The sequence below is a fragment of the Pelophylax lessonae genome, assembly GCF_965119305.1.
Source record: "Pelophylax lessonae genome assembly, contig: HAP1_SCAFFOLD_172, whole genome shotgun sequence".
NCBI classification, from domain to species: Eukaryota; Metazoa; Chordata; class Amphibia; order Anura; family Ranidae; genus Pelophylax; species Pelophylax lessonae.
In genome coordinates, this window is record NW_028120126.1 from 54,909 (window position 1) to 67,924 (window position 13,016).

Consider the following 13,016-nt stretch of genomic DNA (forward strand, 5'->3'; position numbering starts at 1 on the left):
GCTGCGCTGCTCAGCTGTTCCTGGCAGGTAGTGACGTAGGTAGGTTTTTCTCACGGGGTAGGTAATTCTCACGTTACACCGGCACCCCTTTCACTCACTTATCTTCAGGGCCCACTCCGGCGCCCCCTTTTACTCCCTTATCTTCAGGGCCCGTGCCTTCACCCCCTTTCACTCCCTTATCTTCAGGGCCAATGCCTGCGCCCCATTTCACTCACTTATCTTCAGGGCCCACTCCGGCGCCCCCTTTCACTCCCTTATCTTCAGGGCCCATGCCTGCGCCCCCTTTCACTCCCTTTTCGTCAGGGCCCACTCCGGCGCCCCCTTTCACTCCCTTATCTTCAGGGCCCACTCCGGCGCCCCCTTTGACTCCCTTATCTTCAGGGCCCATGCCTGCGCCCCCTTTCACTCCCTTATCGTCAGGGCCCACTCCGGCGCCCCCTTTCACTCCCTTATCTTCAGGGCCCACTCCGGCGCCCCCTTTCACTCCCTTATCTTCAGGGCTTAAACACTGGAACCCCCTTTCAATGCCATAACTACCGGTTAGCTGGCTCCCAGATCCCTTTGACCTTCTGGAGTGGCCCCTTCTCCTAGGCAGACCCCTGGGCAGTTACGAGTACTCACAACACGGTTTTTCCTGGAAACTTCTGCCCAGCAGCTCCACTCGGTCAGCAGACTCAGCAACACTCTGGATCCTTCCTGCAGCCCAGCTCAACCTCTGGTCCTCTAGGCCAACTGCCCAGGACACCTTCACTTGCTCTGACAGGAGGAGAGACAGCCATCAGCCTCCTCCTGGTACTTTGCTTCCCGCCAAAGATGCTCTGTCACATGCTCCCCTCAGGCTTATACCCAATCCCAGGGTGCATTGCGGCAAACTCCGCCCACTGAGACAGCTATAAACCCTGGTGTGCTACTGGCCAGGTTTCTTTCACTGTCCAACAAGAGCCCTTATTGGATAGAGTGGGGAGACTCCTCAGACTCAACAGACCATACCTGGAAACACATGACAGACTAACTGATTGAGCAGGCCCCCCTGATAAGCAGACAGGGCCACATATATGCTTTTCCTAGCACCTACCTAGGAGGGTGCTACATCTGCAGACAGGGAGTGGCAGCAAAGAGGCCTCTGGAGATCAGCAGCACTGAGTTGTCACAAAGGGTGAAAATAGTATTTGTGGCAATTATTTGTCATGTACAGAGCCCAGAACAAACAATGGGGGAGATTTATTAAAACTGGTGAGTGCAGAATCTGGTGCAGTTCTGTATGGTAGCCAATCAGAATTTAACTTCAGCTTGTTCATTGAAGCTTTGACTAAAGATCCTGGAAGCTGATTGGTTCCTATGCAGAGCTGCAGATTTTGCACTCTCCAGTTTTAGTAAATTGTCAGCAATCTTTCATCCAGTTAGGATTGACTTTAATCAGTTTGTGAATAAACCTGAATGGCGTCTAATGTAAATGTGTAATGGGATATCCTGCTCACGCTGGGATCCCCCATAATACTGGCAGCTGGCGGTAAACAAGCGCTGCTGACATTTCGCAGTTGTCTATGTCAGTCTATAATAAGGACAGGCGTCATATCTGTGCAGCCAGGACCAGACTACAGACCCAACAACACTTCTTCTACTGTAGAGGACGCTCTTCAGGATGGTGAGTAACTACATGTCCCAGCAATCCATGTATCCTGCAATACACAGACTGCACTGTCACCCTTCACCGAGGACACTGCTGGCATTACAGGGAGATTTATAGTGAATGACCCCAGACAAATATAGAAGGACGCCATTCACTCTCGTATTCCTCCCAATCAGGCTTGAAGGGAGAGTCAGTGGGGGGTATGATGTTCTCTAGGACTTCAATCAGTAGCACCTGCAGGCAGGGCCAGTGCTAGACTATTTTACACCCTAGGCAAGACCAGCTACTTGCGCCCCCCCCCCCCTGCCCCCAAAAAAATAAAAAGGGAAGGGGTTAAAAACTCCTCTATGTCATACCCAGTGACCCTGATCTGATGGCTCCTCTATGTTATGCTGTCATACCCAGTGACCCCCATATTCCTCCATGTCACACCTGGGGACCCTAATGTCCCTCTATGCCACACCAAGGGACCCCAATGATCCTCCATGTCACACCAGGGGCACTTGATGTTCCTCCATGTCATAACCAGAGTCCCTGATGTTTTTCCATGTCACACCTGGGGACCCTGATGCCCTGTTCTGGGGACACTCACTGGGCGGTATGAAGAGAGTGGCTCACACTCTGCCCTCCTTCACTGTGATCCTGCTGATTCCTTCTCCCAGGATGCTCCTCTTCTGGACCACAGTGCTCACCACAGCTCCAACCGCCTCCTGGTGAAGGGAGAAGCAGCAGTCAGAGAACTCTGCACGTCCCTAATCCCCAACCTTCTCAGACCATTCCGGTGCCTCGTCATTTCTGCTCCAGTAAAGGTGCCACCCTCCAGTGCTAAGCTTGGGGTCAGGGTCAGCTCTCCTCCGCTCCCTGCTTAATACCGACCCAGGGAAATGAATGGCTGCCCACCAGCTCAGTGCAGAGTGTCACTTCCTGCCCAGAGTTTTCACTATTCAGCTCCAGCCAAAGAGGATCATCATGCAGGCAGCACTACTGTGGGCTCCCTTCTTGCCTCTTGCCCCCCCCCCCCAATAGTGGTGGAAAGCCAGGGCCTGGTAGTTCAGCCACTGCCCCAGACACCTGGCATCTTCCTCTGTCCATTCTTCCTCCCCCACTCACAAGGATCATTCATGATGGACAGAGAGTGCCAACTCATGGCTGCGCCCCTAGGTTGCAATGCGCCCTAGGCGGTTGCCTAGTTTGCCTAGTGGAAGCACCGTCCCTGCCTGCAGGGTATTGTGTGCTGATATGTAATTACCTCAGTATATCATCAGACTTCTTCCATAAACTGTGCATGGAGAATTGTCTCAGAACAACACCTGGAATGTGTCTGCTGATGTCACTTGTCACAGACGGTGTTCTCGGCGGTGCTGCATCAGAAAAAATGGGTCAACGAATTGGTCAGTTTTGGTGCAAATTACTAATAAGAGTGAGGTGAGGTCTCAGATCGCATAGGGAGTGACATACATACGGACAACGTTTTATTGTGAAATGGAAATAGGGGAACATTTCCGAGATCCCAACTTCTCACACAGCTTTGTGTAGGCTCCTTCATTATCAGAGAACCTGAGAGGTGGAAAGTAGCAAGTGATTGATTTCCGGGCATTAGAAGCTGCATATCCCTTTAAACATAAGTAAAAATGTTCATAAATGAAATACTGTGCCAAAAGTCCAGTCCATTTAAGTGCCGGCTTCAGTGTGCCATACCACCAAGTGCCCGAACTCCGGACTTCAGTGTGCCACGCCACCAAATGCCAAAACTCCCGGCTTCAGTGTGCCACACCACCAAGTGCCTGAACTCCCGGCTTCAGTGTGCCATGTCACCAAATGCCAAAACTCCAGACTTCAGTGTGCCATACCACCAAGTGCCCAAACCCCCGGCTTCAGTGTGCCACGCCACCAAATGCCAAAACTCCCGGCTTCAGTGTGCCATACCACCAAGTGCCCGAACTCCGGGCTTCAGTGTGCCATGCCACCAAATGCCAAAACTCCCGGCTTCAGTGTGCCACACCACCAAATGCCAAAACTCCCGGCTTCAGTGTGCCATACCACCAAGTGCCCAAACTCCTGTCTTCAGTGTGCCACGCCACCAAATGCCAAGACTCCCGGCTTCAGTGTGCCATGTCACCAAATGCCAAAACTCCCGGCTTCAGTGTGCCACACCACCAAATGCCAAAACTCCCGGCTTCAGTGTGCCATACCACCAAGTGCCCAAACTCCTGTCTTCAGTGTGCCACACCACCAAAGTGCCCCAACTCCACGCTTCAGTGCGCCACACAAGCAAAGTGCCAAAACTCCTGGCTTCAGTGCGCCACACAAGCAAAGTGCCAAAAAACCTGGCTTTAGTGTGCCACACCACCAAAGTGCCCCAACACCTGGCTTCAGTGCGCCACACAAGCAAAGTGCCAAAACTCTCAGCTTCAGTGTGCTACACCACCAAAGTTCCCAAACTCCCGACTTCAGTGTGCCACACCACCAAACTGCCAAAACTCCTGGCTTCAGTGTGCCACCAGCAAATTGTCAGGGCTTACCTTGGTTGGAGTCTGTAGCGCAGCGATGTATGCTCACCCTTGCAGATATCCAAAGTCCAAGGTGACCAGGTAAGGAAGCCACCTGGGCTGTGAATCTGTGCACAGGGGCTTGGCAGGAAAAGTGCTCCAATTAGCAGTATAAGCAGGAATAAAAATGGAAGGATAGTCCATGAATAACCGTAGTCAAAGGATGCTACAAGTCAGGATAAACACGGAGTGGAGGCAAGGTCAAAAGCCCGAGTCATTCTGGAAAACAAGCTCAGGAGACAAGAACACAGGAGCTAAACCAGGAACAATGAACTGACACGGCTCTCAGGGAGAGGCAGGGTTTTATACCTTGCTTAAATGAGCAATTAGCTTCAGGTGGACAATGAGAGACAGGAGCATTCTTAGGTAAAGTCCAGCCCCCTAGTGCTGCAAGCAATGTCAGATAAACAAGACTGGATCCGTACCAGCTGAAGTGTGGCTCAGAGGCAGGATTACAGACCCAGAACCTCAAAGTACCCAGGTTCAAATCCCCTGTTAGGTACTTAACGGCGGCCACGCTTGGTCGTCTGTATGTCACGACGAGAACCGTGACACAAAGTGCCCAAACTCCTGGCTTCAGCGTGCCACACCACCAAAGTTTGTAAACTCCCGACTTCAGTGTGCCATACCGGCCAAGTGTCCAAACTCCTGGTTTTAGTGTGCAACACCAGCAAAGTCCCCAAACTCCCTACTGTATGAATAAGATCTTCAAATTATAAGAGATCTGCAGCATATAAAGAGCGATCGACTCCCTGGGCCACAGTGCAGCAAAAGTCATTTACCATCATCCGGAAAAGCCATATAGCTCCCAAATAGAAGGAACACAGGGAGCAACATGGTGTGATGTCATTAGTCCTAAGCTCCGCCTGGCCAGTGACCTCATTAAGCCTGCCCACTGGAGTGCGGCGGTACTATACGACTCCAGTCTCTCAGATACTTGTGAGTACCTTTTAATGAACTCCTGATGGTGTAAATGGCATCACCCTCTGGCAGCCTAACCCATACACACACTATAAGATGGATATCATATATTTCATTTCAGATTTAAAGGGATATGCACCTTTTATTGTAGAGGTTGCACTGAAATCAAGCTGTGAAATTGTATTGTTTTTTTTTTTGTTTTAATTTATAATTAGTTGTCACTGATTTAAAGGGAAAGCGCTTCTATTTTATATTTATTTTCTTTATCTTGTATTGAGATATTCGGAGTGCTGCTTTCCTGTGTATAGTAGATAACACACCTAGTGCAGGAATTATAGATTATGTCCTGATCAGTAAGAAGAACTCAATCACATCTGGTGTTTTCCTTTACCGATGGCACCGATGTGTCCGAAGAGAGGAGCCCCGGCACAGAGCTTGTCAGGGTGGAAGGCACTGCCATTGGCTGCCCCCTTCTGATGAAAGTAATACTGATAACTGCTTATGTATTGTGATTTAATCTGGAGGACTTCTTTAGGTTAAGGGTGTCACCTGTGTCCCTATTTTCCAGGGTATAAAGATGGCAGTCGGCTCTTCAAGCTGTCCCGCCTATAATGTCATCCTGATGTTTGTAGTCACCTTCATCCTTCTCATACAGGTAAGTCACCAATCCCACACGTGGATAAGGATTGGAGAACATTGTCTGTATAGTACACAGCTCCATGTGTAACCGCCGCTATGATACAAAGAGATCAAATAAACACTCTAAATGTATTCAAACATAAAATGTGGTGTAGCAGAGTGTCCCTTTAACTTCTTTTCCCACAAAAGGACAGAGAAGATCCTCCCTGAGCATGCTCAAAGAGGCCACATCTGATGAGGTAGAGGCAGGTAACCAGGCAGGTGATCTGCAGCCAGGTGAGACCAGGCATGTGATCTGCAGCCTGGTGAGACGCCAAATCTGATGAGGTAGAGGCAGTGTTGTGGAATTTTTCCTCAGGTACAAAATACCTGTTTATTAAAAAAGAATAGCGCAACCATGCAAAAGAAATGACTATTAACTATGGAGACAATCCATAAATAAAAATGGGGGTTTAGTCCCACCATATGGCCATATCGTGCTCAAGCCCACCACTGCGTCAAAGTACCCCATTATCAGTGGGTCCTACACTATCCATAAAAAAGGGGTGAATCCAGCCTCTCTTACCCTTGGAGATAACACTCCTTGCTGGGAAGATGTGCTAATGCACTGCAGGGGACTCCTCCTATATCTACTTGATAGAGGACACCAATAGAGTACAGGTGTGTGTGGGGGATGGGATGCTCAACCTCATAAGTCTGGTCAGACCGAATACATAATAAACAAGCAAAAAATTGGGGGAGCAAACCATGAACATGTATATCTAAAGCCGGTGCAGCTATGGACCAAGCAACATGTATATTAAAAAAGAATAGCGCAACCTGTTACCTGTTTGTCAGTGATACCAAATCAGACAATATATAGCTATATATAATGAGATCAGACAAGACTCAAGATGGCTGAATCATAGTGACCTGATTTATTACAACATTGCTGGAGTTTAAATATACTCAAATATGGGTTTGTCATTACAATCTGACGTACAGTGAAATGGGTTGTTTTTAACATCTTTATCCAATCAAAGTTAACAACTAATTATAGTAAGCATTATGTCAATCTAGATCGTGATTCTCTGTCATAAAGGGAAATTTCTTGGTGACACACAATAAAAGTTCCAAAGGGTCTTTTTAGAAGATATTATTGGCTTTGTGGTCAGCTGTCCAGACAGAGTTGATATTCTGAGAGATAGGGAATTTCCACTGTTTCGATCATCTGATATATTCTTAGCCTTTGCAAGCTCAGTGACACATGTAAAGAAATCAAAGTAAAATGAGATTAATTTGAAAGACATTTTGTTTAAGATAACCATTCTAAATGCCAGTCAAGGCATCCTGTAAAGGCCAATAAGGTATCCAGAAAATGCGAGATAGGTATGCTACGACATCTCCCTCCTCTTGAGAATTTATTGATCAGGCTAACTAACTACCTATTCCGCTTATCAGATTCATCCAAGGGAGCAGCCCCTTACGCTTGGAACACTGGCCCAGAGGGCAAACCTCAGTGGGGGGTGTCCGAGTCTTGGTAAGGTTCTGAGGCGGAGATTACTTCATACATGGGGGGTTTGAGGTGACAGATTTCTCATTGCAGCATACTCAGCATCATCAATCCCTTCTTATTTCCGTATAGAGTTGAAATAGGTTGTCTCCTTGGCCTTGGTAACCTTATCAACCAAACTCATAATTATTTTAATTCAACAGATAACTAGAGATCATAATTATCATAAACATCAATATAAATACACCACTTTCATTATTTTAGGAGATAAGGCAAAACCTCCAAAAGACTGTGTTCATTTGGATGGGCGGACACCATTGGAAATAAAGAGGTTGTAGTACCTGTTACTGTGACACACTGATTGCCACAGACACAATAGATTCCCAACCCTGAATGTGACCACCCTGGAGTGAAAATGGGTATTAATAACTTTTCTGCATAATACCCCAGTTTCTGTCTGAACAACAGAAACCTGAGGGCTTCTCCTAGGTGAGAGATGTCCATATTGTCATTCAATATGGCTCATATTTTATGTTTAACAGTTTCATTTCTGTAATGCATGCATGTTTCATTTCATGGGCTGTTCACAGTCAGCTGTGGGCAGGATATGTTTATCAGTGCTTGTGAACAGTCCATCCTCCCTACATCAGTTTTATTTCCATAGAACTCTATACACACTGTAGGATTCTTGAAACCTGCGACTTTTGGGGGAATTAACATGTCCTTTTGTGCACTGGTAATGTTTCTATAGGATTTTGAAAACTCTGTCTGATTTAGATCCTCTAATGCAAGTGGGTTTACTAGCACAGGTATAGTCTGGGACTCTGGGTGTAATTGTGGACATATCTAGCACCCTGAGTACCCTGACTTCCTGGCTACCTGGTATTTAAACTTAACAGTACATTGGGCCTTAGGTTGTCTGTCTCTTTTATTGTCCTGCCCCTTCATTATACCCAACATTTCCATACATATCAAAAATTTAAAGAAAATCATTGTACCACCTTTTTTCAATGACTGGCGTGAATCCATGTATCCCTTACTTTATGACTTAGTATCCTCATTTGGATCTGGTAGGAATGAAAACACACTATTATGCATTTTTGTCAATTGCTTTTAAAGTGCTGCAACACATCTAGTGAGATCTGAGTGTGCAGCTTGCAATTGCTGTGATAAATAGAGACATGCTTCAGGTACCCACACCTCTCTTGGGAGTGTTCCTGACAAAGGAAAAAACATAAAACAATCTACCTGTTTCTGCTATTATTTTACTCAACTTGTGTTTTTTTTTTCCATACAACCTTTTGTACCTTTCCGCTACTCTGTGAGTGATATGGAGTGTGAAAGGCTTTCTCAATATTTAGTGAGGATAGGATCTCTTGTAGAACCCTTCCTTTAAAGTGAGTACCCCTGTCACTTTCCATAGTTTCTGGGATTCTATACCTGCACATTACCTGGGGCAAAGGCCTTTTTCCTGTGGTTTGTACTTTACCCCTAGAGACTGGCCAGGCCTCAGGCCATCCTGAAAAATGTCTATACAAACTAAAACATGTGCATAGGGACCAGACTGTGGGAAATCAATGTAATCTATTTGAACTCCTTGGAAAGGACAGTCTGACTTAGGCGGTGCTTTTATGGGGTGCTTACAGCTCTACCAACATTGTACCTAGCACAGGTAAGACAAGAAGCAGTATATTTTGCAGCTACTCCAGGAAAACCTGGTGCTAACCAGTGTTGTATTACCAAGGTGGTCATTAGAGTCTTTGAGATATGACACGATCCGTGAGCTGCGGCTGCCACCCTCGGGTATAGGGCCTGAGATCAGACAGAAATGCTCCTCCATCCTCCAGCAACCAGTTACATCCTGTGTTGCACCTTTCTTCCGCCATTTCTCACGCTCCTGTGAGGGGGCTTTTTCTGCAATGATATCAAGATTGCCATACTTACAGGAGTTGGTTGCTTTCCTACGAGTGTCAGTACCCGGATAGGGACCTGTTCCAGTGCAGCCTTCTTCGCTGCTCTGTCGGCCCTTGCGTTTCCTGCAGCTTCTTCTGTGTCCTCTCTTGCATGTGCCTTGGTTTTTTAATAAATGGCCACCTTGGTGAAACACTGGAAGACTAAGAACAGTCTCTATTATATCTGCATGCTTTTTCTTGGCTTATCAGCTGAGGTCAAAAAGCTACAAGCTTTCAAAAATATGACCAAAATCATGTCAATGTGAATGTTAACTCTTTAAAATTCACAGGCCTTTGCCAAAACCATCAGCTGCTTGTGCTTAGAACTTTAGATTTAATGCCTCTGCATTCCTTTTGTTTATTTATTGCTGTTACTACTGCATACCCAGTTACAGGCTTACCCTCCTCTGTTTATAAACATGATCCATCTACATAAAGGGTCTCATCAGGGCTCCAGAGAGGAGCCTTTTTGGCAGGGCTCAACAATTCAGATTCTGCCATCATCAGCTCAAAAACAGTCATGGGGGATATTTAACAAACATTTTTTCCCCTCCCCCCTCTAGTGTCTGCTCCTGTACTGGAGATAAACTGGCTTAAATACATTGCACCTGTTTTACCCAGCAGCTCTTTTGCAGGCTGTGGCCCGCACACAGCTGAGGATCCTTTTATCACTGGGTCAAGCTGGCAAGAGACATATGCTACATACTGGATTAATGGGCACTTCATCTGAAACTGAACACTGAAATTTTAACTCAACACAAACATTACTTTTTTTTTTTTTTTTTTTTAAATGACTTCCCCTTTTCCTTTGAAGCCAGGCAGGAAACCACTCTCACCCCTGCTACTGTTATTCCTACTGTAAACCTTTCGGACGCTTCTGATGGGGACATGCGGACACAGGTTAGCTGAATACCTTATCTACTGTCCATCTTCTGGGGTAGAGGGGGTGGTTGCAATTCTTTGCTCTAATGTCCTGTCTTTACACTATTTGTAGTAGGTCACTTTTTATACACCCATAATGACAGGAAGTAATGTACTTTTATCTTTCAAACAAAAAAACCTCTAAGAACTTTGTCCCGAATTTCAAAAATCTTATCAGAGGTTCCCCTTTGGTTACAGAGGGTGCCCCTGAAATACCACTTAATATACCATAATAATATAAAACGTTATTCTATTTTAAAACTTTTGGCTCAGTGCCAATAGGGTTCAATGGCAATGTTAATTGTGGTAACCCTTAATGTCTAAACAAAGATTCCTGGTTTAAAGGGCAACCTATTATTTTTCATCTTAGTTTAATTTAATACAAAATAACCCCAAAAATATCATATGCCGTTCATTTATCATATAAAGAAACAACCTTTTTTTTTTCCCTCTTTCTCTGAGCTCACGGAGAAGGAACCTCTTCGGCTACTTCCTCTTTTTATATTAAAGACACAGCTTCATACAATCTGTCTCAAAATAAACAACAGGCTTTTGAATTAAAGGGCAACGATCATCCTTACATTCTTCTTATGAATACAAGATTTGCTGTGTTTTCTCATGAAACAATTCAACACACACCAACTCATTTATAATATATCAATACTCATTCAACTTCATACTCTCCTGCTTCCATATTTCTGCAACTGATTTTAGGTTTGTTCTTGCCAAATCTGTTTCATACACTTTACAAAAATCTGCCATATCCTATCTTATCTTATCCTACAACTAGGATTATTAGCTGTCCAACTACAGAACACTTTAATTGGCTGTGTAGCCCAAAGACTATGCTCCCAGAGGATTTAATCTTCGAATGCAAACTCCCTGGTCTGCCCCATTTATCTGGTAACCCTGTTACCCATACACTCTAAGGCCATGGTCCTAATGACCTTTCCCATCGACCCCTGGTAGGTATCTACAGAAACCCAGTTTCCCATTTCACTGTTATCCAAGAAATAGAATAACTACCTATAACTCCCAAGTACCCGGACCTGGACTTCGGCCCTTGCTCAGCCGATACACAATGTCAGGTTAACCCCCAAGTACCCTGACCTGGACTTCGGCCCTTGCCAGCCGATACACAATGTCAGGTTAACTCCCAAGTACCCGGACCTGGACTTCGGCCCTTGCCAGCCGATACACAATGTCAGGTTAACTCCCAAGTACCATGACCTGGACTTCGGCCCTTGCCAGCCGATACACAATGTCAGGTTAACTCCCAAGTACCCGGACCTGGACTTCGGCCCTTGCCAGCCGATACACAATGTCAGGTTAACTCCCAAGTTCCCTGACCTGGACTTCGGCCTCAAACAGCCGATACACAATGTCAGGATAACTTCTAACTTAAAATCAGCCTATTACCATATGCATATGTTTACATATATACTATAACATAGAGATAGAAACCTTTACATGTATATGAAATGTCAGGCTAAAACAGTCATATACATTCAATGCTTGCTACGTCTCAAATGGACACTCCGAAATGAGACCGCTTTACCAGAACACAACTGGGGGTCACGTTCCTGCGTGTCCAAGACACCCACAGTGGTGAGGGTTGACCCAACCTCACCTTTCGCAACAAACAACAAATGTTATTAGCAATATATACACCGACTAAGGGTTTAGGTTCTTTAAGAGGGTATTACGTCAAAAATAAAACAGAGTTACCTGGACGTCATTGGATGGACTGAAAAACATTGTAAGCAGACAATGGGCTTACCTGGCCAGATATTTTCAGTGTATCCAATGCAGTCCAGATGTCTCACTCCGTCCGCAGATGACGTCACCTCTCCTGGGCTCAAGCTCGCCAAATTGTTGTGGAATTTTTCCTCAGGTACAAAATACCTGTTACCTGTTAGTCAGTGATACCAAATCAGACAATATATAGCTATATATATAATGAGATCAGACAAGACTCAAGATGGCTGAATCATAGTGACCTGATTTATTACAACATTGCTGGAGTTTAAATATACTCAGAAATGGGTTTGTCATTACAATCGGACGTACAAGAAATGGGTTTGTTATTAAACATCTTTATCCAATCAAAGTTAACAACTAATTATAGTAAGCATTATGTCAATCTAGATCGTGATTCTCTGTCATAAAGGGAAATTTCTTGGTGACACACAATAAAAGTTCCAAAGGGGCTTTTTAGAAGATATTATTGGCTTTGTGGTCAGCTGTCCAGACAGAGTTGATATTCTGAGAGATAGGGAATTTCCACTGTTTCGGTCATCTGATATATTCTTAGCCTTTGCAAGCTCAGTGACACATGTAAAGAAATCAAAGTAAAATAAGATTAACTCGAAAGACATTTTGTTTAAGATAACCATTCTAAATGCCAGTCAAGGCATCCTGTAAAGGCCAATAAGGTATCCAGAAAATGCGAGATAGGTATGCCACGACAGGCAGGTAACCAGGCAGGTGATCTGCAGCCAGGTGAGACCAGGCAAGTGATCTGCAGCCTGGTGAGACGCCAAATCTGATGAGGTAACCAGGCAGCCGGGTGATAGGCCACATCTGATGAGGTAGAGGTAGGTAACCAGGCAGGTGATGTGCAGCCAGGTGAGATGCCACATCTGATGAGGTAGAGGTAGGTAGGTTATCTGCAGCCAGGTGAGAGGCCACATCTGATGAGGTAGAGGTAGGTAACCGGGCAGGTGATCTGCAGCCGGGTGAGAGGCCACATCTGATTAGGTAACCAGGCAGCCGGGTGATAGGCCACATCTGATGAGGTAGAGGTAGGTAGGTTATCTGCAGCCGGGTGATAGGCCACATCTGATGAGGTAACCAGGCAAGTGATCTGCAGCCAGGTGAGACGCCAAATCTGATGAGGTAGAGGTAGGTAA

General features: G+C 45.6%; 1 protein-coding gene across 2 annotated transcripts in view; it reads left to right on the top strand.

Annotated features, from left to right (window-relative positions):
• The first annotated feature begins 1,550 nt into the window (after positions 1-1,550).
• Positions 1,551-13,016, top strand: part of LOC309543535 (erythroblast NAD(P)(+)--arginine ADP-ribosyltransferase-like) — a 56,060-nt gene continuing 44,594 nt past the window's right edge. Inside the window, exons 1-2 of one of the 2 annotated variants that reach the window (XM_082276008.1) lie at positions 1,551-1,645; positions 5,669-5,759. In XM_082276008.1, the coding sequence (XP_082132134.1) occupies positions 1,643-1,645; positions 5,669-5,759 (94 nt within the window). In that variant the 5' untranslated portion in view covers positions 1,551-1,642. The remainder of the gene's footprint in view (positions 1,646-5,668; positions 5,760-13,016) is intronic. The other variant, XM_082276007.1, reaches the window with a different exon arrangement.